Below are 27,664 nucleotides of genomic sequence, written 5' to 3' on the forward strand. Positions count from 1 at the left end.
CTGAAGACCATGTTAAACTGCAAACTCCACACATGTATAAATCAGTCCCAAAGTCACTCAAGTCGGGACCAAGATTTGAGAGACTTTCAGTGGCCCAAAGATTGAGAAGGGGCAGGCAAAGAGCCTGGCAGGCTGGACAGAAATGTTAGACGGGCCAGATCTGGCCCGTATTTTGCCCACCCCTGGTTTAGACTCTCAGAGTCTTTTGTTAGGTAGGTGGCAAAAATGAACATGTTGAAGGGCACAGGAACTGGAAGTGGCTAGCATGTCATCAATAGATTCTATCAGGTGCTCCTCCCACAAGAGAGAGATTCTTCGGTCCAACAGGAGTAAGGAATGGCAATGTTATTGACTACACTGCAGCAAGCACAAATACGCATGTATCTTCTACGTGAGCCCACAACCAGGGCTCCTCCAAGAACTGTGTTTATTTGGGCCAACTTTAAATTTTCTTCAGATGAAAAGAAATTTCTAAATTCCTTTGTGGAAGTGTGTTAACCTTCAGGGGCAGATCCTCGACTGTTGTAAACTGAGTTCAATGGAGTTATGACAATTTTCATTAGCTGAGGATGCTCCCCTTAAAGTCCAGGTCATGTGAGTGACCCAGGTCACAACCACTTATTTCGCTAGACATCCCTACCTTTCCTTAAAAAGCTGAGGATGGAACTGCGCTGAACTTTTGACCCTTGAAATCTGCCTTGATTTGAGTTTGACCTGTACTCACAAATCAGAAGTGGTTCCCCACAGCTTTTATTGTCCACTCAGAAATTGTCCAAAGCTTTTTATGAACATTTGAGCCCCCTACCCAAAATCAAGCCTGGAAAACGTCAGACTCATTTTAAAATACTCTGTTTTTCCTCCTCGGATTTTTACCACTGTTTTCATAGTTCGTCAAGCAACCCACCTTCAGATTTCGCAAACCAGCTACCATTCTCATTCATCACGAATCTCAGAACTGAAGCATTCCAGCTGCTCCAGGGCTATACCCTTAAAAGTGATCTTGCTGAGATGTTATACTTACTTGCCTGTTGTTATGACCTTGGCTATTTTCTGACACAGAGATAAAGATGAAATAGGTTCTCTCTCTAATGACAGTTTGTATAAAAAAATCCTGATGAAAACTAGACTACCTGTATATGTTGCTGACCAACCTGTCACAAGTCAGGACTGTTAGAATCTCTGTTTCTCAAATGAGGGGATACGAAGGATGCATTTCCCTCGCCCTGTGGTAGTAATATGCAAACACCCCCTAAATTAACTATTTGGATGACTACTATATTTGCTGCCCAAACTGATAAAGTAAAACATCTTGAAAACCTCATTTATTACCTGCTCCCTTTAAAGTTCAGCTCCCTAATCCTGGCACCCAAACTCTCGGGAAAGTCAGTTCTCAATTTCAACTGTGCGCCTCACGCCCATCCCCCGTTACGCTGTCAGTGTCTTCACGCATGCACATGAATCCCAATGCTGGTGGTGGGAGGAAGGGGGTCTGGGCCACAAGTTAATGTTTCCCAAAAGGAAAAAAATACCCACCCCATGAATTCCTTTCAACAGTCTGGCCTATGAATTATAGTATTTTAATAAAAGAAAAGTCTTACTTGTATAAGGGCCTGATCCAAAGCCTGTTCAATTCAACAGGAGTCTTGCCACTGACTTCAATGGGCTTTGGATCAGGTCCTCAAGGCCTGATTCATCACAACACTTAAGCATGTGCTTAACTTTAAGCCCATGAACAGTTCCATTGTCACTCACCTGCTTAAAGTTAAGGATGTGCTTAAGTACTTGGCTGGATCAGGGTCTAAATGCTCGCAAATCTGGAAGGCTGTTATTCAGAATGGTGAAGCCAGGTAAGCCCCCAATACCAAATCACTTTCCTATCAGAACTCCAAGCTGCTATGTCATGCTGTTTGAAGTTAATTGCTTTGAAATAATTGAACAGGTGATCAGGAAAGTTCACATGGAGCATTTGCTGTTTTCCTTTGCATCTGAAAAAAAACACTGCAGGTACCATGGCCAAAACGAGCAGGCTTTAGAAAGCAAGTTTAAGAGGGGGGGCAAGAGTGATTTTTTTAAATGATTTTTCTTTTAATGAATGAAAATTCTCTTTTAGCATCATCAAGACCTTGAAAAACATTTTATTCAACAGTTTCTTTAGTTAATACCTCATCACTTCCCTTTTTATTGTTATGGTAATCAAGCCATAATATATTGCAGGTTTATAGCATGAAATCAAGGCTAGGCCTGCGGACATCAACAGATGTACAACAGCATGCAGTAAAACAGGTATAGAAGCATGCAGAGCTGAATATGGCACAGGATTTGGGGGAGGGAAGGGTGGAATTGTTTAGCAATTCATCCAAAGTTATTTTAACCCTGGCAACAGTTGAACTCTAACATGCAATATGATCAGTCATGGGGAAGTTGCAGAGAATCGTAAGTTGAAGGTTGTCCTACCAGACGAGCTATCAGCGTGAAAGTCTGAAGCTGTCAGTGTCAACTGACACTGCTAGCAGTAATGATCTCAATTTAATTGAGAGTCTCACCTATGAGTAAAAAGATCATAGATTTGTGCTCAGTGTTAGCACCTCGAATCATAATCCTTCCTGGCAGAGTGAAATTCACCCACGTGTAGAGCCAACAGAAAGCCCATGCACCACCTAAGTCCCACTTCAGTCCAATGTTGTGGATTGCAACGGCACTTTAAATGGTGCCTTGTGCTGGTGCTCAGTGTAGGGGTGAATTTCACCCATATTGCAGCATTTCCTTTTGGGGAGGTGCTAGGATCCACGCCTAGGAGGTGTCACTTCTCCTGCAAGAGGTTGAGCGGCCTCAACGCCTACTGAAGTAAATGGGAGTGGAGTGTGCTCAGTGCCGAATAGGTTCTAACCCTAAATCTTGTCTTCAAATAAGACTGCCCAGGAAGCAGTTTACACATCCCAGAAAGTAGGCGGTGACTCAAGTAATCTGCTCTGCAATCCCTCTCCCACTAAAACAGTTAAGATATCCAGCGCTGAGGGCGTAATGGCCACTGTCTTTGCCCACAAAGATACCAGCAGAGCTACGCTCGTTGTCCCATCCCAGAAACATTTTCAAGATGTTAAAAATGTTCCCATACAGCATCAGGACAAAACCAAGAGACCCCCACCTCCTTCAGTAGACAAGAATGCTTGTTGCACTACATATTGCAAATGGTATGAGAGACAATGGACACTACAGTCCAGTGACTACAGCAATTCTATTAATAAAATGAAAGCTTAAATTTTGAGACTAATCCTGGGATATCATTTATAAAAGTTAACAGGGCATATTTAATTTAAGAATTGGCTAACACTCCTCTCTTCACAGCTGAAAACTCATAAATGAAATATACTGGATCGCTGCCCAGTGCGGAAATAAAAGTTATGAATAATGTTTCTATCTCAATCATTGTCAGTGCTTTAATATTCCTAATTACCTTAAAAAGCTAAATATTCAATACAGGAAAAACCCCTTTTTCTTTTATCTTCGCTTGCAAGATTAGTACAATTTAATAAGAGGCACTGGGCAGTTTTAGGCCATGAGACCCATCTCCATGTTGACATCTCATCCTTTACTGTTTATAATTAGAGAGTAATAAAAGCTCCATTCTGTGTATGTACTTTATCACAAGGTTTTTTCCCCTTCCAGGTTTGTTATTTTGACATCTCTACATCCATGAGTAGAGTGCTTATCTATATATGGCACAAATACTGAATGACTGGGGGCAAAAGCATTATTTTTTAAAATAACCGAAGGGTAAAGTTCGTTCTTGAGATTCTGGGCAATATTTCATAATTGAAGGAGTTCTTTTTCACAAGGACTTTAAAAAATGTTACTAGAAATAGCTATTCAATATTTCATGCTGCCTTTCTGATGCTTTTTCCCCTGGCCTACCTGGCAGAGAAGACGTAGAGGCCCTCCCATCCCCTAAACAGAGTGAATCCTTACGTCCTCATGAACCTCCTACTCTCTCTATCCCACAACTGCCTCTGCTCCTTCAGTTGGAGAGACACTGCCAGAGCTGAAGACAGAACACTCATGACGTCCATAGCCAGCCAAAGTTCCATCACATTGGTTTCGGGCAACATGGCACAATCTCAGGAAATGTTTTTATGCCGGGGGATATTTAACTGCTTTGGCCCTTTGAGCCTGTCAATATCTCTGACCTGTCTCTCTCTACAGTTACCCTGTCTATTATCTTGATACTTGGTAAGAATGTGTCTTTTTCCAACTTCCAGTCAATTTGGGAAAGTGGTGGGAGGAACCAAAACCTAAATGAAATGTCCATTCAGTCTGTGACATCTTTCTAGAACGATGCAGCTTTATGTACTTGCCTGCTTCACAAAGAGCCTTCATGTAAACTTATTTCCATTACGCCAGTAATGGCTGGAGCCTATGTTGCACAACTCTCCAATGTTTACTCTGGAAATAACACTAGCAGTTTCATTCTAGCATGAACGAATCACACAGGCAGAAACCTATTTTTACTAAGAATAGCTCTGACATATGCAACTTCTCCAACTGAAAGACTCTTGAGCCCTAAAGTATAAATCAATCTTCTAATGAAAATATCTAAAATGAGCACAACACCCACCAGCTACCATCATCCGTTCCTGCATTTCAGATAAAGGACAAAGCACGCAAGCTTAGAATCAGGGGGTGAAATCTTGGCTCCATTGAAGTCAATGGCAAAACTCCCATTGGCTTCCACAGGTCCCGGATTTCATCCAGAAACTATGTCCATCACAGGAAGTGTTTTGATGAAGACTTTGGCATGGCTAAAACGCAAGGTAAAGCAATTTCACTTCAGAGACAGTCTTGTCTGAGCATCTATCATTAATGTTTGACTAACAGGAAATACGAGTTTAAAAATGTTCTCCACTGCATTTAATAAAGCTTTATAAAGACAAGAACAAAGAAAATTAAAGTCATCATCTCTTTATTAGCCGGGCAGAAGTCATGCCCCAAATTAATTAACTGTTGCAAAATAACCAAACTGATGTTTCTCATTTTCTATTTAAAGTAATTGTGTCCTAAGCCACAGATTTCATTCAGACTTGTTTTTAAAAACAGTGTGTTTCTTTAATATATCCATATTTTTTACCGGGCCTCTACTCACCACTGGAGCAGTCAATGCCTCCCCAGCCTGGTTCACAATGACAGGTATCTGGAGATACACATCTTCCATGCACACACTCCTCTGTGCAGAGAGCTGTGAAGGAGAAACGCCACACGGTATTGTCAAATGTGTGAAATGGTTGGTAAGCACAACACTTAAATTGCATCATAAAGCTCAATATTTTCTTTAAAACAAAAACACTACTTGCAGATTTTAATTAATACTAGGTTATGAAAGTAACCATATAGGTCTCTCTTGATAGACATAAAAAAAGCTCATATCCCACTCTGACTTTTTGTAATGAAAAAAACCCTGACACTAGTAATTACTTCGTGTAGCAATTATTACTTCATAATAAATAAAACCTTTACCAAATTGACCTTAATGATTGTAATTAGAGAATGCCAGCTTCTAAAAACACAGACAAAAGTGTTACAGCTCATAAGGAAAAAAAAAAAAGAACTCTGTCTTAATATGTGTTGAGATCCACCACAGATTTGTCAAAATAGACTGAGAAAAAGAAATAATTTTACACATAGTGCTGCAGTTGTGCCCCTGTTTTTTCAAAGGCATCAGGCTTTCCATAACTAAAAATGTCCATAGTTTAAAACAAGGCCATTATGAGGGCTGATTCTGAAAGTATCTTTTTGGGACGCTCGCTGTGATCACCAAACTCTTTTCACATTAGCCAGTGAACAGCCATCATGTGAACATAAAAATGGTCATGCTGGATCAGACCAATATCCTGTCTTCCGACAGTGGCCAAGGCCAGGTGCTTCAGGGGGAAAATCACTCTGTGATCACTACCTAGGATCCCCACAAATTAGGCCTGTGTCCAAACACTGACAGCAGGGCTCTCTTATTTGCCAGTTTGTTTGGAATACCAGCTAGGATCTCTACAGCCATTTTTCAGCACAAGTTGGTATTAAACCTTAGGTGGCCATTCCTCTGAAAATTCTGGGTTTGGCTCATCAGGGACACTGTTCAAATTTCACCCCTAAGAGTTTCTCCAGCTCCAACTGGTAAGTGGTTTTCCTATAATTTTAACTATGGGTCAAAGCTGATAGACCTCAGCCACTCAAATCCTGCATTAACATCAATGGGAATTTTGCCTGACTGTAAGGACTGCAGGATTTCTCTCTATCAGATTGTTTCCTTTGTGGGTTGTGTGTGTGTCAAAACTGTAATTCATTCATATTTCATATCTTTTGTTTGGACAGCATTGCAGGAAGTATGAAATATTGATCACTAATACTCTAGGCTCTAATTGTCCTACTCTATTTTGCGCATTTATTTTATTTTCATAAAGGTTTCCAAAGACATGTATGCATTCTTCTGGTCCATAAGCATGGGATCAAATCCATGCCAGGGCAAGAGAGAAATGGAGATTCATTCATACACAAATGTGAGCCACCACACAGTTTAGCAAAGACATTTCAGGACAGTTGGTAATCTACACTCAGGAGGAGATCGAGTATGGACCAGCAGTGGAGTTACAGGTCCATATTAAGAGCTGTATAGAGTACTTTGAACAGCATTTGCACATGCCATGCCTAGTTCTAGCCCAGAGGCTGATTCTGTTCTCACTGACACCAATGTTAGTCCTTTGACTTTGGGACACCCCCTCCTGATTTACACTGGTATACAGGAGAGAATCGAGACCAAAAGAGTCCAAGATCTTTCTGTTCCCTTTATTTATATTTTAAACATCAGGTCATCTTCTTTCTATAAAACTATGCAGCACTTCTTTTTTTTTAACTACGTAATTATTTTAGCTCCCGGCTAAAGCATACCTTGTGAGGCAGAAGGCTGACCAGGAGACATTTCTGTTCCCTCCCACATAAGGATTTCTGTCACCTAAGCAGTTTGTGAAACTGACTGGCATTTTCAGTGTGTTACCGGTCTATTATTTAAGCTTAAATGGCAACAGACATAGAAGCATATTGTAGCGTATCTTATGCCTCAAAGACATGTCTGCTAGGTAGAGAAAGTGATACATTACAGCCCTTAAATAGATGTCTACTGTTACACAGCACAAAAGAAGCGTGCTTCCTGCATAAGAGCTGCACAAAAAGTCTTATTTTCACCATACTGTGAAATGTGAGAGATACGTTTTTCACTATGACCAAAAAAAAAAAATCTGACATGAAAACACAATGGGCAAAATCTGCTTTTTCCATCGGTGAACACCCCATCCCACTAGTTGGTAAAGTTATGCACATCTTAGCCTTTGTTGGAAGTCCAAGAGAAATGAAAACAAAAATTTCACTGAGACTCATGCCTAGAGCCCCTGGTGGTTACAAAATTTGTATCTGTTTCCAATCCGCATTCCGCCAACATGGTCCATGGATATCCGCATCTGATTCCACGGATATAAAGCAGATATCCGCAGGTTTGCAGGGCTCTACTCATATATATTCCCTACCCCCCAAACTAGTCCCTACCTTTCCCTTTTGGAGGCCACCAACTTTCTGAGTTGGTTTGACCTAATGGTGTCTTTTTACACAAGGGCCTGCCCAAGACAGAACGGAACTTGTTAAATGAATAGGGCAGAGCCCCAATTCTAACCTTACTGGAGTAAAGCCATTTAAAATCAGTGGAATTACTTCTGACTGGCTGTGTGTGTAAAAGGTACAGAAAGCCCCTGCCTTAAGTGGAAGTTTGACATAAGCCAATTTATTCTAGGTTGGGTATAATCAGGAATGCTGTTATTGTCTTTGATCTGAATCAGATCTATAGCATCTATATAAAAGATCAGAATAGGGCATTACTCCGAAATATTACCAAGTAAAAATTTCAAATTCTCCCATATAAAATGAGAAGTCTTGTCTTGCTATAATTTTTAGAGTTTAATTTAATTTTTCATTCTATTAACATTCCACATTATAAGATACAATGGGCCCCAGGGCATTCTTCATAATAAACTTTGTACAGTGGTTTGCAAACGATCCTACTAGTTAATGGAACTATAAAAATCACTTGCACAGAAAGGTCAAGAAAAATAATGATGAGTGCGTATGTTCTGACACCGTCCTGTTCGACACACAGCTAGAACACTCCGGAATGAAGAAAACGTGCACTAATGCAAGTAATATAATCCGTCCCAGCATAAAGGCTGACACTTCAACCCTTGGAATTCCAGTGATTTTATGTCTGCATTTTCCCCCTGATCACCTTCTCTTGAACAATCCAGCACCTCATTGATCAGTTTATTATTAGCATTCTTGGCATGAGTATGAGATCAGTTTGTAGTTTGATTCAGCCTGGTAATAAAATGACCTACATCAATGTCCTGCCAAAACGCCAACTTTGTATCAATGCGTTTAGCATGAGTTATTTCACCATATTCAAGGTCACACAGCAACTGCTCCTTATCATGGAATAAAGTCAACAAAGGGAGTTCTGAAACAATTCATTTGATGCTTATCACTTATTCACTCTATAATTACAAACACTGATTCACTCCACATATAAGGTCATTCCTCAGTGAAATAGACCTACAAATTAAATTCTTCCCAGACTTTACATTATTATTCAGCTTTCTCTGACTTTAGTCTTTATTTTTAATTGCTCTAGTAATGTTGGGCTCCAGATATTAAATAGTTGATTAGAAAAATTTAGTGTTTTGTCTGATAACCTGAAAGATCGTCCAGTTCTCCTGGCTGTGGAGCTTTGGAATAAACACAGTGTACTTATCTTGCATGGCACCATGCTACAGGTGGTCGTCTCTGCTACTCAAAGCATGTCCTCACTGCAAAGTTAACTTGGGTGAGCAGCACCCAGGTCTGAGAACCTGGGTTAGCCTTGTCTGGGAGTGAGCAGCCACACTGCAAAGCCTTACCTGAATTATCATCTCCACATTTGTACCCTGCTCTCCGTGTGTTGCTAGGACTTCCAGGGGCACATCCCCTGGTTTTTTGTGCTGCAGGAAGTTGAGTCGCTTTAGGATTCTTTGCCAGTAAATTGTGGGAGAACCTGTCTATCCTGGGCACTAGAGGACTATCAGCACTTGAGTGATTTAGCCAGTGTCCTCACTGCAAAGTGGGCAGGTTACCAGCCCATGTGAAAGCAGCATTCAAGCTCAAGCCTACCCCATCAGCCACGCCAGCTAAGCCGGGTTTAATGAACCACCAAACTCAGGTGAGAGGGTTTTCTGTGGACCAGAGTGGGGGTTAGGAGAACACCTAAGTAAGAGCCCAAGCTAACTCTGCAGTGAAGACATATTAATGTCCAGTTTCAAGAGTGCTAAGAACAGTCATATTTAAGGGGGAGTCTTGAGATCCATGCAGTCAGGGTCCAGGACCCACAGACTCCATATGGATGGCCCTTGCTTCCAGGGATACATAGGAGTTGGGGAGGCAGGCCCTGTGACGCTGGCATGAGCTGGCACCGGGCCTGCCAACATCACCACATTTCAACTGGACACTGACAGACACATAGCTAGGATCTGTCTGGCTCATTCATGCGTTAGAATTGATAAAATAGGCATTCAAATGACAAGACTGCATTTAGTGTTTAATTTAATTCTTGTGAGTTGCTGTATTTATTCATCTTACTTGTAATATCGGTATTCCATATCCTATTATAATATTTGAGCGGTTGTACTGAGAGCCTCTGTGACCAATGAATCGCCATACAGGAGAGGAACATTACTTAGTGCGAAGAGCTGCTCTTCTACAGAAATTGTTAAGACCCTCCAGAAAGAGGAGACCCATCGATACCAATTGGGCTGTGGTTGAATCTTACAACTGGCAACTCCCTACATCTGGACCGACAAACGCCCAACAAAAGGACTAAATGGTTCCTATTGCTGTTCATAGAATCATAGAATATCAGGGTTGGAAGGGACCCCTGAAGGTCATCTAGTCCAACCCCCTGCTCGAAGCAGGACCAATTCCCAGTTAAATCATCCCAGCCAGGGCTTTGTCAAGCCTGACCTTAAAAACCTCTAAGGAAGGAGATTCTACCACCTCCCTAGGTAACGCATTCCAGTGTTTCACCACCCTCTTAGTGAAAAAGTTTTTCCTAATATCCAATCTAAACCTCCCCCACTGCACAACTTGAGACCATTACTCCTCGTTCTGTCATCTACTGCCATTGAGAACAGTCTAGAGCCATCCTCTTTGGAACCCCCTTTCAGGTAGTTGAAAGCAGCTATCAAATCCCCCCTCATTCTTCTCTTCTGCAGGCTAAACAATCCCAGCTCCCTCAGCCTCTCCTCATAAGTCATGTGTTCTAGACCCCTAATCATTTTTGTTGCCCTTCGCTGGACTCTCTCCAATTTATCCACATCCTTCTTGTAGTGTGGGGCCCAAAACTGGACACAGTACTCCAGATGAGGCCTCACCAATGTCGAATAGAGGGGAACGATCACGTCCCTCGATCTGCTCGCTATGCCCCTACTTATACATCCCAAAATGCCATTGGCCTTCTTGGCAACAAGGGCACACTGCTGACTCATATCCAGCTTCTCGTCCACTGTCACCCCTAGGTCCTTTTCCGCAGAACTGCTGCCTAGCCATTCGGTCCCTAGTCTGTAGCGGTGCATTGGATTCTTCCATCCTAAGTGCAGGACCCTGCACTTATCCTTATTGAACCTCATCAGATTTCTTTTGGCCCAATCCTCCAATTTGTCTAGGTCCTTCTGTATCCTATCCCTCCCCTCCAGCGTATCTACCACTCCTCCCAGTTTAGTATCATCCGCAAATTTGCTGAGAGTGCAATCCACACCATCCTCCAGATCATTTATGAAGATATTGAACAAAACCGGTCCCAGGACCGACCCTTGGGGCACTCCACTTGACACCGGCTGCCAACTAGACATGGAGCCATTGATCACTACCCGTTGAGCCAGACAATCTAGCCAGCTTTCTACCCACCTTATAGTGCATTCATCCAGCCCATACTTCCTTAACTTGCTGACAAGAATACTGTGGGAGACCGTGTCAAAAGCTTTGCTAAAGTCAAGAAACAATACATCCACTGCTTTCCCTTCATCCACAGAACCAGTAATCTCACCATAAAAGGCGATTAGATTAGTCAGGCATGACCTTCCCTTGGTGAATCCATGCTGGCTGTTCCTGATCACTTTCCTCTCATGCAAGTGCACCAGGATTGATTCTTTGAGGACCTGCTCCATGATTTTTCCAGGGACTATTCTGCTCTCTTCCCCATGAAGATGAGTTCAGGTGGACTCTTCCCATCAGCTAAGTTTGTAGCTCAGAGCACATGGCAGGAGAGGGATAAAAACCCCAACCAAAAGGAACTGAGGATCTCTATGCTGCCTGAACTCAGGAGGAGTTTCAAGACATAATTAAGAGATCCCCAGCTGGGGACAGCTCTAAAGGACAAGTAGAGCTTGCTGAATAGGGAACCCTATATTATTTTTTGAAACCTGACTATGACTTATTTGTGTGTTTATGTTCATTTGCTTTAGGCCTTGCAAATAACTCTCTAATTTCCTTTTCTTATGTAATAAACCTTCATATAGATTACTACAGGATTGGCTGCAAGCATTGTGCTGTAGGTCTCACACTAAAATTGACCTGGCGTAAGTGACCGGCCCTTTGGGACCAGGACTAACCTGAATATTGCTGTGATTCTTGGCATAAGGGGCCATTTAGCACAGAAATACGCTCTCCCCGGTGGCAAGACAGATGGGAGTACCCACCGGGACAGTCCGTGACTCCGTGTTAAGGCTGTCAAAGTGCCTGAGGATTTGCACTTGGTGAAGTTGGTTGGTGAAATCTAAATTTACAACTCACAGCCAATTTGGGGTTTGGGCCCTGGTTTTTAACCCTGATGTTTCAGAGTAGCAGCCGTGTTAGTCTGTATCCACAAAAAGAAAAGGACGACTTGTGGCACCTTAGAGACTAACCAATTTATTTGAGCATAAGCTTTCGTGAGCCACAGCTTCATCCGATGAAGTGAGCTGTAGCTCACGAAAGCTTATGCTCAAATAAATTGGTTAGTCTCTAAGGTGCCACAAGTTACCCTGAGGTTGGTATTCATACTCGTGTCAGTGTCAGGAGCATCACAGGCCCCACAACCTGCTCTGTGGAATAAGGAAGTAAATTTGCCCCTCAATGACATGAGACTCTGGTTGAAATCCTGGCCCTATCAAGTCAGTGGGAGTTTGCCATTGGCGTCAATCGACCAGGATTTCACCCTCTGCAAGAAATCATCACAGAGCTTAACCTCACTCCCTGGCTTTAACTTGGGAGAGGGCTATCTCAGACCATTGTGTTAAGAAGGCAAACTCGTACTACTTTCTTTGTATAACAGCCTATGAGTATTAGGCCCACAAAGACCCTGCCACTTTTAGGGCCCAATCTTTTCCCTCTGTCCTCAAGGCAAGTAAGGTTGGGCCTGCAAAGACTCTTTCAAAATGGCTTAAATATTAATAACTGTGCATCAGTAAAAGTCAGCAATTGGTTTTATAAAGTCCCTGCTGCTGCTGCTCCAGCTAAAAACAATCGTTTCCCCATACTATGTTCAGGTGAAAGCTGCATGGCTTCAATCAATTCTGCTAATCGATGGTATAGTACAATAATATTCTTGGGGATTATTCTCAGCATTTAACAGTTTCTGATAAATGATTTTCCACCCCCAACCGTGAGGTTTAAAACAACCATTAGTGCACTTGGCAAGGAATAACACTTGTTAAACTTGCTAATGAGGTTAAAACAGGCGGAATCAGCTGAGCACAGCACCTGACCTAGGAAAACTTTTTTCTTTCTTTTAAATTCACCAACAAGACACTCTTCCAGTCACTGATTTTCTTTTGGAAACTGATCCTTAGTATCTGTATTGTTAATGTGATTTTACCTATGAATGGTATTGGATGTGTAGCTGTTGTGAGGTAACGAATTGTATTTTCTGAGCAATATAGAAATATTGAACACTTCTCACTCGTGCTGTCTGCTGCAAATTATTGATTTTGAAGGATTTGATCCTGCTGGCCTCACTCCAGCAAAACTCTGACGTCAATAGGAGTATTGCCTGAATGAGGTCCAGAGGGGAAAGCAACTCTTCCTGCTCTGCTAAAAGCAGGAGAGCTGCCCACGCTCCTAGGATTGGGGGAAATGCAACTCTCCCTCCTCCTGAGCTGAAGTAAGATCTCACCAGGCTATGGAATCTGAATTAGGAAGAGCGAGAGGAGCTGCTACCTAGCTAAGGAGTTTCTGGGGCATCTTGCCAGGACATGGAGAAGCAGCAGCACCTGATGGAGGAAGGGAAGGTGTCCCCATCAAGCAGCATGATCTGCACCATGTATCTCCCTGATATAATCTGCACAGGTTGAACTTGATTCACTCACACAGGCACAGGGACGGCGAAACCACCCTCACACCCTGAACAAGCAGGGGCTGCTGTGCCTGCAAGAACTGACTCCTGGGGCAGAGCAGGTGGTGTCCAGACTGGTGCCTTCCTTCAAGGGCTTAGTTGGGAAGGGCAGTTTTAAGTGAGGGCGGAGCCCTGCGAGCAGAGGTGGCCCAGGGGATGGCTTTGAGTGGGAGAGGAGTCCCAGCTGCCAAGAACACAGCTAGAAGTGGTAACATATCCAACACACACAATATCCCTCCTGTGGCTAAAAATGGGATGTCAGAGAGAAGTGAGCACTTCCATCACATACAGAGGTAGGAGCATACAAAGGCCTTCAGATGAAGCAGGAGCCGATTTCTAGACGGTCAGGTAAGTACTTCTATCGTGTACGGGCAGGGCCACACAGAACCCTGCAGCTGAAGGGAGATTCCATTCCTAGACAGCAGGGCCTCGCACTAGCCAGTTCAGCTCGGTTATTTTCCAACACCCTGCTCTGATTTATGATCAGCCCTGGTTTATTCCGATGACGGTATTACTGAAATAACGCTGAGACGTTCTGCATTCCGACATTGGTCTCGTGCCTCTCTGATTTAAATTGTGATAAAGGAAGCATGTGAGACAATGCCAAAGTAAATGGGCTACTATCAAAAAAGCAATTATAACATCAATTACAAGGGCCAATTTCTGCCCTTAGATGTGCAATTGGAGCCATGGTGACAGGGACATAGGCAGAACTTGGCCCTAAATGTTCTAATGCAGTCTCAAAGCTATGCAGCCTTGGGGAATCTAGAAATCACTTCAGAATTGCACTGCTTGCACATTTTGCTAAAAGTTACGAACCCAGGATATTAAGTGAATTCCCCTGTGGCACAAATTCAATCTATCATTCAACCTAGCCCCGGTGAAACATATTTTTTGTATCCCAAAACACTGTCACATGTCCATAATTCCCTGATTGCTGGCTTGCCATGAATTATGGCCCTCTTCCCATGAAAATCATATTTTCTGTCCGTAAGTGACATCGCTTCACTGCCGATTGATTTTCATAGGCAGAATGTGTGTATTGTGTATGAGAGCGAGAATGGGTACACAAAAATGTTATTACTACAACAACAAAAAAGATCAAAAGTAGACAAATTGAGAACTCCTGACCACGCTATGCTTCTTGCATACTTTGCACTACAACACAAGACCTATAAAATAGCATTACACAGATTTCCCTAGATGACTTTTAGTCCTGTAGCGCACTGAGGAGAGTATTGATTTTTCAAACGAGATCCTTGTTCGGTCATATTCCAACTTCCATCAAACAAACCTAACAAAATCCTTCCCTCTCACCGCCCCACCCCCCCACCAAAAATAGGTGAATGTGGCCAAACTGCTAAAGTTACAGCTGTTACTGAAGCTGGGCAATTACACAACATGTGTCCTACAGGGCCAAAATCAGATTTCATTTCAGATGAGTCCACACACTGCAAATGGAGGTCATACCGATGAGATCAGGGACAGAGGGGCAATTTGTTTGAAGATCATGCTACAGTGTTTTCGGAGAGCTAGACTAACCTTAGTGGGGATGCAATATTTATATGAATACAATAGTCTCACCTTTAAAAGAAACTGTGGCAAAATACTAGCTACATTTCAAAGTTATTTAGGGAATTGAGCTGAAATAGAGATCCAGGACATATGTTACTGTACAACTACTGGGGATGATTCTGATCTCAGGCCATCAACATAATACTTCTGTGACTCCACTGATGACCCTTGGTTGCGCAAGTGCAATGAGGGCAGACTCAGGCCCATTGTCTTGCCTTTGTAATTAATTGTTAAGGGAAACCATTTACTATTGCAAGAGTCAGATTTGTGGTCTGATTCATGACCCATAATCCATGCACTCACTCCAAACCAGAAAAAAGCCTTTGGAGACAGAGACTTCTTTTCCCTCTACATATATTGTCAGAAGTTACTGAGATTCTGGTCAACCTGTGTTGGCCCCCTTGAAAGGGAGGTAAATCTTATGTAGTATTTACATAAAGGTAACTTTTATACATTGTTTTTAAAAGGAGTGTGGAAGTGGCTAGATTTAGGTTGCAAAAGACCCCCAAAAATCTGAAACCTGTGAATGTGGACAGACAGTTTCCGATCCTTCTTGCACCAGTGTTTTGCCAATAACTCTTCTAACTTCAGAGCAGTTCTTCCACTGGTTACTGTATGGAAACTGAGAGCAGACTTTTGCCTATTTATGTACAGTATTTGTACAAAGATGCTGCAGAAGATAGCTGGTCTGCTTTTAAAAAAAACTTGAGTCTTTTTTCAAGACTGCATACATGATGTGCATCTCCCTAGGTATTGGGGTAGTTTCTGATTCCTTACTGAGGCAGTAAAGACCTCAGGATTTTGCCGAGTCTATTAATTTGGATTGTGGGCATGAAACCATCTGTTTGTTCTGTTTGTCCAGTGCCGAGCATAATGGGGTTCTGATCTATGACCAGGGCTGCTAGGTGCTCCAGTAATACAAATAAATCATCGTAATATTCATCAGGGATGTTACATGGGATTTGTATTTTTAAAGCACAGTAAACTTTGGGCATAAATAGGTTGACAGTGTCTCTTTACCCACTGTATCCAAGAAAGTGAGGTTTGGAAAGTGAAAATATCAATGGTTGAAATACTGAGCTTGAGAGAAATTTAACCTTCCAACCCCAATTTTATTTTATTTTTTTTTTCCAATGATATCACTAATGCTCCAAGTTTCAAGCAGAATTTCCCTGGAGGACTTTAAGAAATATTTATTAAGCGGATTGCATGTACCACAATATAACCAACCTGTAATATGGGGGCCTTGTCTGTTAGCTCCCCTTTTGTGGCAAGACAGGGGGTACGCCAACCTGCTGCCATCCCCCTTTATAACACCACACCCCGTTTTGCATTTGTCATGACCTTGTTGTGACCAGAGCCCTCCTGGCCAGAACCTCAGTAGCCTCCTTTCCCTTTAGGATAGTGGGGAGCCAGAAGCCATGGCTCTAGTGGGAGCTAATCAGCCCTCGGTCTCCTGCCTTTAAGACCCTTTCCTCCAAAAGCCCCTGGCTGGAGTGGGTAGGGGATGGGTTTCCAGCCCTCTCCATTGGGTTCCAGCTCAGGACCCTCGTTTGGCGCAGCCAGAGCCAGCCTTTCGCAATCCCTTGCTGCTCCCTAAGCTCCTGCCTACCTCTCCTGTTCTGTAGGCTCCCCCAGCCTCTGGAGTGTTGGATTTTCTGGAAGCTTCTCAGTCTGCTGCAAAAATCCCTTTTCAGTCTCTCTGGCCACCACCCTGCCCTCTTATCCTCACAGCTGCTGTGTGGGGCTGCCAATCAGCTCTGATTGAACAGACCATTGCTTCATTAACCCTTGGCTGCCAAACCACCAGGGTGTGTATAGTCCCAAGACACAACCACATGTGCATTTAAAGTGAAATGCTACAGTCTTACAGAAAAAAGTCTGTAAGAGGAAAGCATTGGCAGTGTCTCTGTATGCAGTCCAGAGAGGAGTTTATACCAGGCCTGGCCCTGCAGCAAATATAGATTTCTCCATGGTGATCTAGCTCTAGGTGGATCTTGATTACAGATACAGTAAAACCACACGGGGGAGAGGAGAACCGGACATCTGTTTTGATGTCTTATGGGTTCTTTTACACAGCACTCAGTTCAGAATTGCTAACAGATGCTTTTCAATAGAGCCCAGTGCGGATACAAAATGTGTATTCACATCCAATCTACAATCCACAGGAGTGCTCAGCGGGTATAAAGCAGCGATCGGCAGATTTGCAGGGCTTTAGATATAAAATCTGGGTCCGCCTCCATCCACGGGCCACAAAAATGGGCTATGGAGATATGTGGATTTTCAGAGCTCTGCTTTCCGAGCAATTAGCCCATTTCACCCCGTTCCCTGACTGAAAACAAGCAGGGAACCAGAAACGACTGAGCACCAATTTCATGAATGGCTCCCCTAAAAACCTACAAATGACATGTGCCCTGAAGTCACTTCCTCTGGCCATTTCAACCCATCACACATTTTTAAGTTTACTTTTTGTTACTAAAGTTTCCTGCTCCTTTGCTCCATTACCTTCCACAGGGCCGAAGTGATGAATGCTGAACGCACAGAACTTACAGCACTATATGAATACACTGAAAGCTAGCATGGCCACCAAGAGCACCATTGCAAGCAGCAGTGGGCCAGTTAGTTTCACTCTTCCCACCAGCACATATCGTTGTTTTGGGGGTTTGCTCTCATAGATGCTGAGCACCCACAATTCCCAGAGAAGTCAACAGGAGCTGCTGCAAGTACTCAGCACCTTTGAAAACATCAGGCTCATATTGCAAAAGTAGGTTTGGTTCTTTACAGTCCTGTATAAAGACAAGAGACGTGCTCCTGCTCCCAGTGAAGTCTATGAGCCAGATTCTACCTCTGTCACTTATGCTGAGAGCTCACTAGTCACGGGGGAAGGGAGGCAGAATCCGATCCAAGGGCAAACTTTTGTTGGCTTCAGCAGTTAGTGAGATCAGATCCAAACTCCCTGCAGTCAACATTTCGTTTATCTATGCTCATCTTTAATTCTTGTTGCTGAGATTTTAAGTGAATTTAGTGCTCCTTGATTTCAATGGGAGTTCAGTGCCAAGGCACTTTTGGAAATCCCACTAAGCATCTTTAGGCACCTAAATACTTTTGCAAATCTGACCCTAAGTCACTTTTGAAAATGGGACTTCATCTCCTAAATCACAGGCTTTTTTTTAAGACACAATTTCACCCTCCGTGGTTACTTGCTAAGTTCCACACACATTTTGAAGGCCTGTTTAATAATTAAAATACAATCTATTTGCATTAAGCTGTATAGGAGCCTGGTGGTTTTCATAAGACATCATGCAGTATACTGCACAGCATAACTAATGTCACTGTATGGAACCATTTGGACTTAATACTTGAAGTGACAGGCTCATCTGGCGTCACTGCTTCCCAGCAAGCTTAATATCAGCAGGACCTGTGGTAAGGAATTCAGAGGAAGTGATAAGACAAAAGAATCATTCCTCACATGCAAGTTCCTAATGGTAATGTAAAGGGGAAACACTGTATATGATTTCTGCGTTCACAATTTAAGGTGGAAGTGGAGAATGGCATATATAGGTTATTAAATTATCTTGGGAAATCTGAAAGATTGTTCCACACCAGCTTTCTGAATGGTTCTCTGTTGCCATTAGAATAACAGAGCTTACAAGTTTCAGAGTAGCAGCCGTGTTAGTCTGTATCCGCAAAAAGAACAGGAGGACTTGCGGCACCTTAGAGACTAACCAATTTATTTGAGCGTAAGCTTTTGTGAGCTACAGCTCACTTCATCGGATGTATACGAAGACTAAGTAAACACATGAAAGTTCACTGAGGGTCCTATTGATGACCCTGTTTTATCAGATATGGCACTGTCGTATGTCACTTTTCTTCTGTTTTATATGCTCGTCAAACGTCCTTGTAGTGATATTGATTCATTTTCAGTTAGAGTTTAAAAAGGTATAAGGCAGCCAAAAATGGGAAGAAAAAAAATTGACCCAGGTTACCCGTAGCTCTTCTTCTGAATCAACAAGGGAATCTGTTTGAGATTTGTCCCCCTACTTCTGATAGCTCTAAACATCAGGGAAGCTATTGTATGACAAAGAACCAGGAACCAGTCAGGGGAGGGTCACAGCTGGAGGAGACTACAATAGGAGAAAGTGAAAAAGATGCTAGCTCAGATTTTGTATGTGCACTAGGAGTGCTTTTTAAAGGTTAACTGGATTTACTTGCTATTTCTCTCTCTCCTCCCTGCCCCTCCTCCCCCACCCCCACCTCCCCGCTCTAAAACTACATCAGAGCAGAGGAAAATAATTCCATTAGAGAGGGACGGAAAGGAGTGGTTAAGAAAACAACTTTAATTTAAAACATGTATTTCATTTCACACGCCCTCTTGCTTTTCAACCTTCTTGATTTCAAGATGTCTCCACGCTCCCAGACTATCCATCACAGTCACAATTCCTTTTCGGGGTGAAAACGTTTGCCATCTTCTGGAGTTTCACCGTGCCCACTAAGGGTAAGCGCCTCACACACGAGCGTGCAAGGAGGCAGTGACGCAAGGGAGCTTGTCCACATAGGGACAGCCAGAATCCTGCTGCTTGCACTCACCTCATGCAACCACTCGTGCAAGTAGGTGCTTATCAGCATGACTATGGGCCGAGCAACCTAGGCCTTGGACTGCAACATGTGGGCCACGGTGAGAACCATCAGCAGCACCACCCATGCCAAATGGACCACGGCCTTGCTCCGCACCGGATAGCACTACACGGATGCTGAAGGACGGACATGCTGCACCTCCCGCAGCAGGGTGTCAGCCCCACAAGCCACAAACAGCACAGCAGCTCTGGCTGCCAGAGCCAACAATATAGCTTAAAACTTCTTTGCATTAAACTGTAATTCGAAGATTCATATACAACCGTTATTCATGCAAGGGGAGCAAAAAATGGGAACTGACACAGACCGGACTAACTCAGTTACTGACTGAGGATTGACAAGCCCATAATAAACGTGAATTGATTGCATTGGTGGCAATTATCACTTACGATGATTTCTCAATAATCACATGGCACGCATTATAATCCAGTAATTGTCTTATTCCGTATAGATCCTTCACTAGAGCAAATCAGCATAACACCCCTGAAGAGCAGCGAAGACAGAGGGAGAGGAAAGCGGGAGAAGACTCAAGAATGAGGTGGGGAGCAGAGAGATATTAAAGCAGAAGTGTAGCGGGGAGAAGGTTACATAAAGCCTCAAAGGCAATACACAGACTCCATTGACTTTGATGGAACTATGCCGATTTGCACCAGCTGTCTTTGGGAACTCTCCATTTAAAGGGCTACCTAGAACTAAGCAACTAAACCGAAGAAATATATGCTTGGATATTTGACTTTGAAAGTGAATTCACATTTGACTGTATCTGTGACTCTTTCATGTTTGCTTCCCACAAACCCCCCCTGCACTGGAGCGCTGCTAACCCAAATACACGCGTGAGCATTGTTTAACCTTGATCCCGCCTGTTGTGTCCTTCGATTGTTGTATTTCCTGCCTACAGCCTGGAGTATGCAGAAAAGTGTTTCTCTTGTCATTCTACAGAAATAGCAAGTCATTCTACCTCCTTTTCCCAGATAACCAGGGTGCCTTAATTTTTTCTTTAAATGTTTATCAACTTTGAGACTTTCTATAGCCTCACACCACCCCTTCTGCTGTTACATTCTTCTCCTCCACTCCTCTCTCTTTTCATGTCCACGAAGTGTCCTCCTTCCACCCCACCTTCTCCATATCACCTTCCCTTGGTGGGACCTCATTATCCTCTCACTTACACTAGTGTAACTCCCTTGACCTCAAGGGAATTACTCTTAATTTACAATGGCATAAGGAGAATAGAATCATGCCTGACACATCTTCACCAATGAGGTCCGCACACTCTCCCTTACCTTAATAGTTGCCCCATACCTTGTCTGAATCACAGGGTATGCTGGCCCTTTAAGAGGGCTGGGGCTCACTCTTGCCTGCCTCCCAAGGTAAAGGGAATGAGCAAGCACAGGGATGGGAGCATGTGATCAAGAACCAGGCATGCTGGGAGACAGGAACATCAGCCTGAGCTCAATGAGAGACTGAAAGGGGCAAGGCAGCTGTCTGAGCCGCTCTACAGCGATTCTCCTTAGCACCCATACAGAGGGGCTGGGGGAGGGCCAGCCTGCAGAGAGCAGGACCCAGCTAGGAAGGATAGAGAATGGGGAGCTAGTCCCTTGGAGGAAAGACTCAGCAGGGACAGGAACTAAGAACACTGCTCCAAAGGCATGTGTAGCTAGGAAGGCTGGTGGGGAGGGGGAGAGTTCTTGTGTATCCCTGTTACTCAGCCCAGGAGAACCTGTGTGAAGTTACACACAAAGTGGGCATAAAAGGAGGAATTCCAAACAAACTGTGTTCTATCTGAGCTGAGAACGTGTTTCCCATTGTCACTTCAATTCCATAGTTACTAAGGCCACAGGAACAATGGCCTTCCACACCATGTGTGTGTGTGTGTACACACAGACACCCACAGAAACACACACCTATAAAATCAGAGAGAGAGAGCATATATGTTCCCTGCTATAAAGTGTTTATGTATGGTTATATCATTTCCATTTATTTATGAGGCATTATTGATGCACAGAATGCTGGGTGCCTGAATAACGTATCACAAAGGCTCTTACAAAAACCACTAACACTGGCATAACACATTTCTACAAAGATGAAAAAAATATTGTTTGAAACCTGTTAAGACATAGCCCTGGTCTACACTAGGACTTTAGGTCGAATTTAGCAGCGTTAAATCGATGTAAACCTGCACCCGTCCACACGATGAAGCCCTTTTTTTCGACTTAAAGGGCTCTTAAAATCGATTTCCTTACTCCACCCCTGACAAGTGGATTAGCGCTTAAATCGGCCTTGCCGGCTCGAATTTGGGGTACTGTGGACACAATTCGATGGTATTGGCCTCCGGGAGCTATCCCAGAGTGCTCCACTGTGACCGCTCTGGACAGCACTCTCAACTCAGATGCACTGGCCAGGTAGACAGGAAAAGAACCGCGAACTTTTGAATCTCATTTCCGGAGACTGCGGGAACTGTGGGATAGCTACCCACAGTGCAACACTCCAGAAGTCGACACTTGCCTCGGTACTGTGGAAGCGCTCCGCCGAGATAATGCACTTAATGCACTTAGAGCATTTTCTGTGGGGACACACACACTCGACTATATAAAAACGATTTCTAAAAAACCGACTTCTATAAATTCGACCTAATTTCGTAGTGTAGACATACCCTTAGAAAATATACTTTAAGTTACAGGACTGCTGGCCAGAGAAATTTAAAATCACAGGCCAACATTTAAGATTTTAATGATCCACGGGCTGGGGGGGGAGGAAATCAACAAATCTGACATGATACAACCAACTGCTATGACTATTCAGGAAGTTCAAACTGCTGATTCAGAATTTTCCTCAACTGTCCGACTTTTACACTGATCACAGACACTACTATTTTTCATTTCATCATAAGAACCCTTGACTGCTGTGTCAGTGCGTTGTTGCATCACATGCATCAAACTGCAAGTATTGGAATTCATCCAGATGGCAGGAAGCTTTAGAATTGTTACTTCTACTGCACAGATGTTTCACAATCAGGCCAGATGGCTCCAACAAAACAATATTTTCATATAATTTTTTTTAAATAAAATGACACCATATATGCAATATTGTAAACCCAGCATAATGCTAAGGTATGAATTGTCACACGAGTAGAATACAAAATTATATATGGCAATTTGTCGCTGATATTATTTAAAATATTAGTTATGGAATATACTATTTAAAAATCATGATAAAAATCCATTTCCAAAACTCACTCATACATAATACCACCTTATCTTACTATTGTAATAACTGTCAGGAACCCAGATGTGGGTGGTCAGGCCTAGTAGCTGGAACTGGAATCAGATCTAGTGATCAGAGCAGGAGCAAGAAACTGAAGCCAGGGGTCACAGCCAGTAATCAGAGCCAAAGGGTCTGAGCCAGAGTCAGGAACCAAAGCCAGAACTCCAGTAGGGAAGCAGGGCTGGAACAGACTGGGCAGGAGCAGGGCTGGAAGAAGGCTGGGAACAAGGCAGGCACAGAAGAAATCGTAGCTGTGGGCATAAGCATTGAGCAACCAGAGATTAGTTGCAGCCGTTGGGCTTAAGAGACTTCTTGACTTCCTCTAGTGAATCAGGCAGGCCCTGCTGTGCTCATAGGCTGCCCCCACACCTGGCAAGCGCAGCTCCCCGTCCTCTGTCTGATGGGAACGTCATTCTTCATTTGCTCGAAAGAGAATTCAAAGGTTACAACTTGAGCTGGCAACTGACAGAACCACAAACATCCTCATGTGCCTCAACGGACCGTGATGGAGCACCACTCTGGCTGACAGAGTAGAGATTCCACCAGTGAAATCCACAGTTTCTCTATCAAGACTGCTAGGAAGGGGGCCAATCAGTCGTAATACTGACAATAGTTTTGTAACACAAATAATTGCCCACGGGAGGCAAGCTAAGATCACCTAGCTTCATCCCAGAGAGCACCACCACGACACAACCAGGTTCAGACACGACTGACCTGGGTCAGGTTTGAACCAACAACCTCGAGCTAAAGAACTCCGTTTGCCATTATCGAACCTCTGAGCCATCCAGTCACATTGCATAGGGATAGATATGAGAAAGTGAATGGAAACAGAATACTAGCCTTGAAAATTAAAAATAAAAAGCCATCTGGTAATTGAAATACTCCATAACCCAAAATATGAAGAAAAAGTGAATTTCCTTTGTCCTGTCCCCTTTGACTTTTTTTCCTGCCAAGGATCAATATACAAGGGTTGGGGTGGTGGGGAGAATATGGTGCTTTCTGCCTTCCCCTACACTTTTGTAATGCCTGGATCTCTGCCCCTTGTGCTACCTAGGACAAATTTCTCCTGTGGATGCTTTATATAAATCTGATCTGCAAGAAAAGATTAAAAGGGACAGACTGAAGAAAGCACTGGTCTCCCAGACAAAAAGCAGTCCATTTAGTGAATTAGGGGCTCTTTCCACCTGCCGCACTTTTTAAAGGGAAATCCTCAATTACGCTCTGCTCAAAGGGCAAAACAACAAAAGACCCATGTAACGTTCTTTTTTAAAGCAGTAGGAAGCATTCAAAGCTGCTTTATTTACCACAGATGCTAATCTAGTTGGTACAATTTAAAAATCCTTCCTGAAGGGCATTTGAACCCTTGTTGTTTCAAAAAAAGATTCTGTAGTTTATGCACTTGCTTCGCCAAAAGCTTCCCTTAGCAAACAAAGTATACTAAATCATAGTTGCTCTAATCTACTACCCGGAGGATGCAGTTTGTCTTCAGAGGCAGCTCAGTGGAAAGCTCTGTCACGTATAAATATATGTAGAGAGGGGGAAATCATTTTGTACAACTCCCAGACTGGTAGGGACCATTTTTAAGACACCAATGGGGGAAAAAAGTGTGCACTTTTCATGTCTGATTGTTTTGTTTTTTAATCTTGCCTAGTGAGGCAATAAAAGCAAATGCCACAAAGACAAACTCCTCCCTCAAAGTTAAATTCCCAAAGCTATATGGTAAGATGCTGAAGTAGGTTAATTCTCTAGCCTTTCACCTCTGGACGTGAGTCGCATCCATCTTAGGTCACCAATAAAATGAGATTGATGGGCTCAATGCACTTCCTAATAAACATTCCTCTATAATGGAAAAGCAGCACTCTGCTCAGTACAATTCAGCCCCAATGGCACTCTGTTGAAAAATTACCAGTATTTAACTAGCGAGGGGTCATATAAGTTGTAACCAAACGATTCGGCCAGAGTTTCGTGAGCAGGAATGACTACACAGCAGCTGCCAATGTTAGTCCAACTCCTTAGCAACAAGGTCAATCCTTTGATTTATTGTATCCCAAATTCATCACTAACAAAATGATCCCAGCCACAGAGGCCAGCTTGCACTCCTGCTGAAGGCAATGGGAGTTTTCTTGGGGACTTCAAGGAACTAAGATGAGAACCTAGCAGAGACAGGACACTGAATTAGCAATTACTGTTACACTGCACTCTGAACTGTTCTATGCATTTTACAGACATGTAAAAAGACTGGTCCCTGTCCCAAAGAGATCTCACTCCAACTAGACAATGCAGAATTGGGTGGACTTACAATTCAAAAAAGAAAAGTATCTGACCCCCTCCCTATCTACCACTTTTCATAGTGCATCATCATCACTGACATGAGAAGGGTGAAAAAAGGCACCACCGAACGAAAGGCAGAGCCAAGCATCTCTGGATTACTTGAGTAGTTAAGACTAAGTAAGCTAGATTATATCAGTGCTAATTCACACTGGAAATACCAACACAACAGGTGAGAAAAAAGAATCTGACATTCCTCTTTAAAGGGACAACAAACAAGAGGGGAAAAGAATCAAATAACAAAAAAGCCTTCTCTCCTGCTTTTAATCCAAGAAAGAGCCAGAAATAGAGAGTTTAACTCAGCCTTCAGCAGCCTAAGCATGTCATTGTTAATTACAAAGCTATTTAACTTTTGCAAGAAATAAAGGCTGCTATTAATGAAAGAAGACCCAATTAGCCTTTAATCTACACACTGTTTTTTAATCAAACTTTCTTTTGATCATCATACACACTGTGGGATATAGTCTCCCCTCGCCACATGCCATCGACTCCCACTAATCCTAATGAAATAGATTTTAAAGGACTGGCTGAGTGAAGCAATGTGGAGATGCATCTCTTCTGCAGTGGCTGGAGCTTCATTTCCCCAGTGGGACCCGGGATCTGTGTCGTTTGGAGGGTGAATCCAGTCTCCAAACTATTCCCCCTCCTCTCATTAAGGCAGCATTGGAAGGGAATTCAATGAGATTAATTTCTCAGTGACCCCTGATCTCTTCTTGGGAATTCTGCCATGGGAGGGAGCAGGATACTTTAAGCCTCTAGGAGAGAGAGGGTCCAGTGACAGTAGCAGGGTAGTGATCACCATGTTTAAAAAAAAAAAAACACAAAAAACACAACAGAAAGTGGCAGGATGGTTAAAGACAACAAAGACGGGGTGGTGGATGAGACGGGGAAGAGATGGGAAGGACCTAAGTTGTCTTCAGTGTTGAAAAGGGTGTATTTTGCACTTCAGGGAAACCAATGCACATAAATGAGTGAGAGCTATCCCTTGGTAAAACATAGTGAAGACGGGGCACTTCAGTTTTAATGTGAGATAAACTCACTGAGATTAACCCCTGCAAGGTGTATAGAGCTGTATACCTTCTGGTAAAACTGATGTGCCTGGACTTCTGTGTTTTTACCTTGGGATAGCTCGGATAGATTCATGCATATTAGTTACTCTGAAATTTTAAAAAATACAGCTTTTTTTAACAGTGAAAATAAAGACCACACAATCTGCTCCATCTAAGTCACTCTCCTAGAACAAGAGGGGAATTCCCTTTGGTGGGTTCTGTGATGACTGCAGTTAAGGATCAGTGAAGAACCTGATCTTTAGAGTGGAAATAGCTCTTGAAAATGAATATGGACAAAACCAGTGTGGGACATGACACATTAGAAAGAGAAAGAACCAGGTAGACAAATGTTATACCAGAAAGATACACTGTGCTATCATGCCCTGCTATTTTGGTTGGAAACTCAGAGTATTACTATTTTTTAAAGTAATGTGGCAAACATCTGGCACCTAACACTAATGCAAACTATCTGAGATTTAGGCATGTGCTTAAAGTTAAGTGTGTGCTGAAGTACTGTCCTGAACTGGAATGATTTCCTGAATCAGGGCCTCAGACTGTAAAGATCTGACCTTCAGAGATGCTGAGCACCCACAATTCTAACTGAAGTTGAAGGAGCGGTGGATGCTCAGTAGCTCTGAAATCAGCCCTCAATTTTATTGATTACTATTGTATTAGCATCTTTGATTTTTCTGCACCTTCTGGGTGAAGATATTTTTTAATTGTAATGTATGAATCCAAATGGTATACATACGTATGCAGAAGTCTCCACTTTCATAATATCCAGGGCAGCACTGAGATCTTCGCCGATACATTGTTCTTAGTCCTCTTCGATATGCTGTTTTATAACTTATTCTAAATTGCAAGACAGAAAGCCATTTGACAGTATTGGAAATCAATGCCTACGGTTGGAATTATATTTGTGTTAAATTATAGCAAGGAGAGCATTCAATAATTACTTTAAAATGCATGAAGGCTTTTGATATTAAAAAAACACCATTAAAAAATCAATATGTATTTTGAAACTTGCAATAGAACATGTATTATAAACACAGTATTCGCAACTATCAGTCTACATAGCCCTTCTTGGTACTACTATCTGAGAACATTGTCACAGAACTAAAGAGAGGTCAAGCAGCTTTTTCAAGAATAACCGTTCTTCTGTGTTTCAGCAAGGCCAGCTATCAGCGATGGGATCAACACAATCTTCTATGGAAACTACCTTTTCAGTATGCCACACAAGGATCTATTGCGAGGCAAGCTGTATCTCTAGCTCGTTACAGTAGATGGGGAAATTAACCCCCAAAGTGTATTGTCTCCACTCGGTAATTATTCCCAGACT

The 27,664-nt window shown here is 42.9% G+C and overlaps 1 protein-coding gene across 1 annotated transcript in view; it reads right to left on the reverse strand.

Moving 5' to 3' along the window:
* MEGF11 (multiple EGF like domains 11) overlaps positions 1–27,137 on the reverse strand; it is a 261,478-nt gene extending 234,341 nt beyond the window's left edge. The window contains exons 1-2 of the mRNA XM_077828321.1: positions 27,077–27,137; positions 5,138–5,230 (exon numbers count right to left, since the gene is read on the reverse strand). Of these exons, the coding sequence (XP_077684447.1) occupies positions 5,138–5,230; positions 27,077–27,137 (154 nt within the window). The remainder of the gene's footprint in view (positions 1–5,137; positions 5,231–27,076) is intronic.
* Positions 27,138–27,664: the final 527 nt, after the last annotated feature.

This window comes from Eretmochelys imbricata, chromosome 10 (assembly GCF_965152235.1).
Source record: "Eretmochelys imbricata isolate rEreImb1 chromosome 10, rEreImb1.hap1, whole genome shotgun sequence".
NCBI lineage: Eukaryota > Metazoa > Chordata > Testudines > Cheloniidae > Eretmochelys > Eretmochelys imbricata.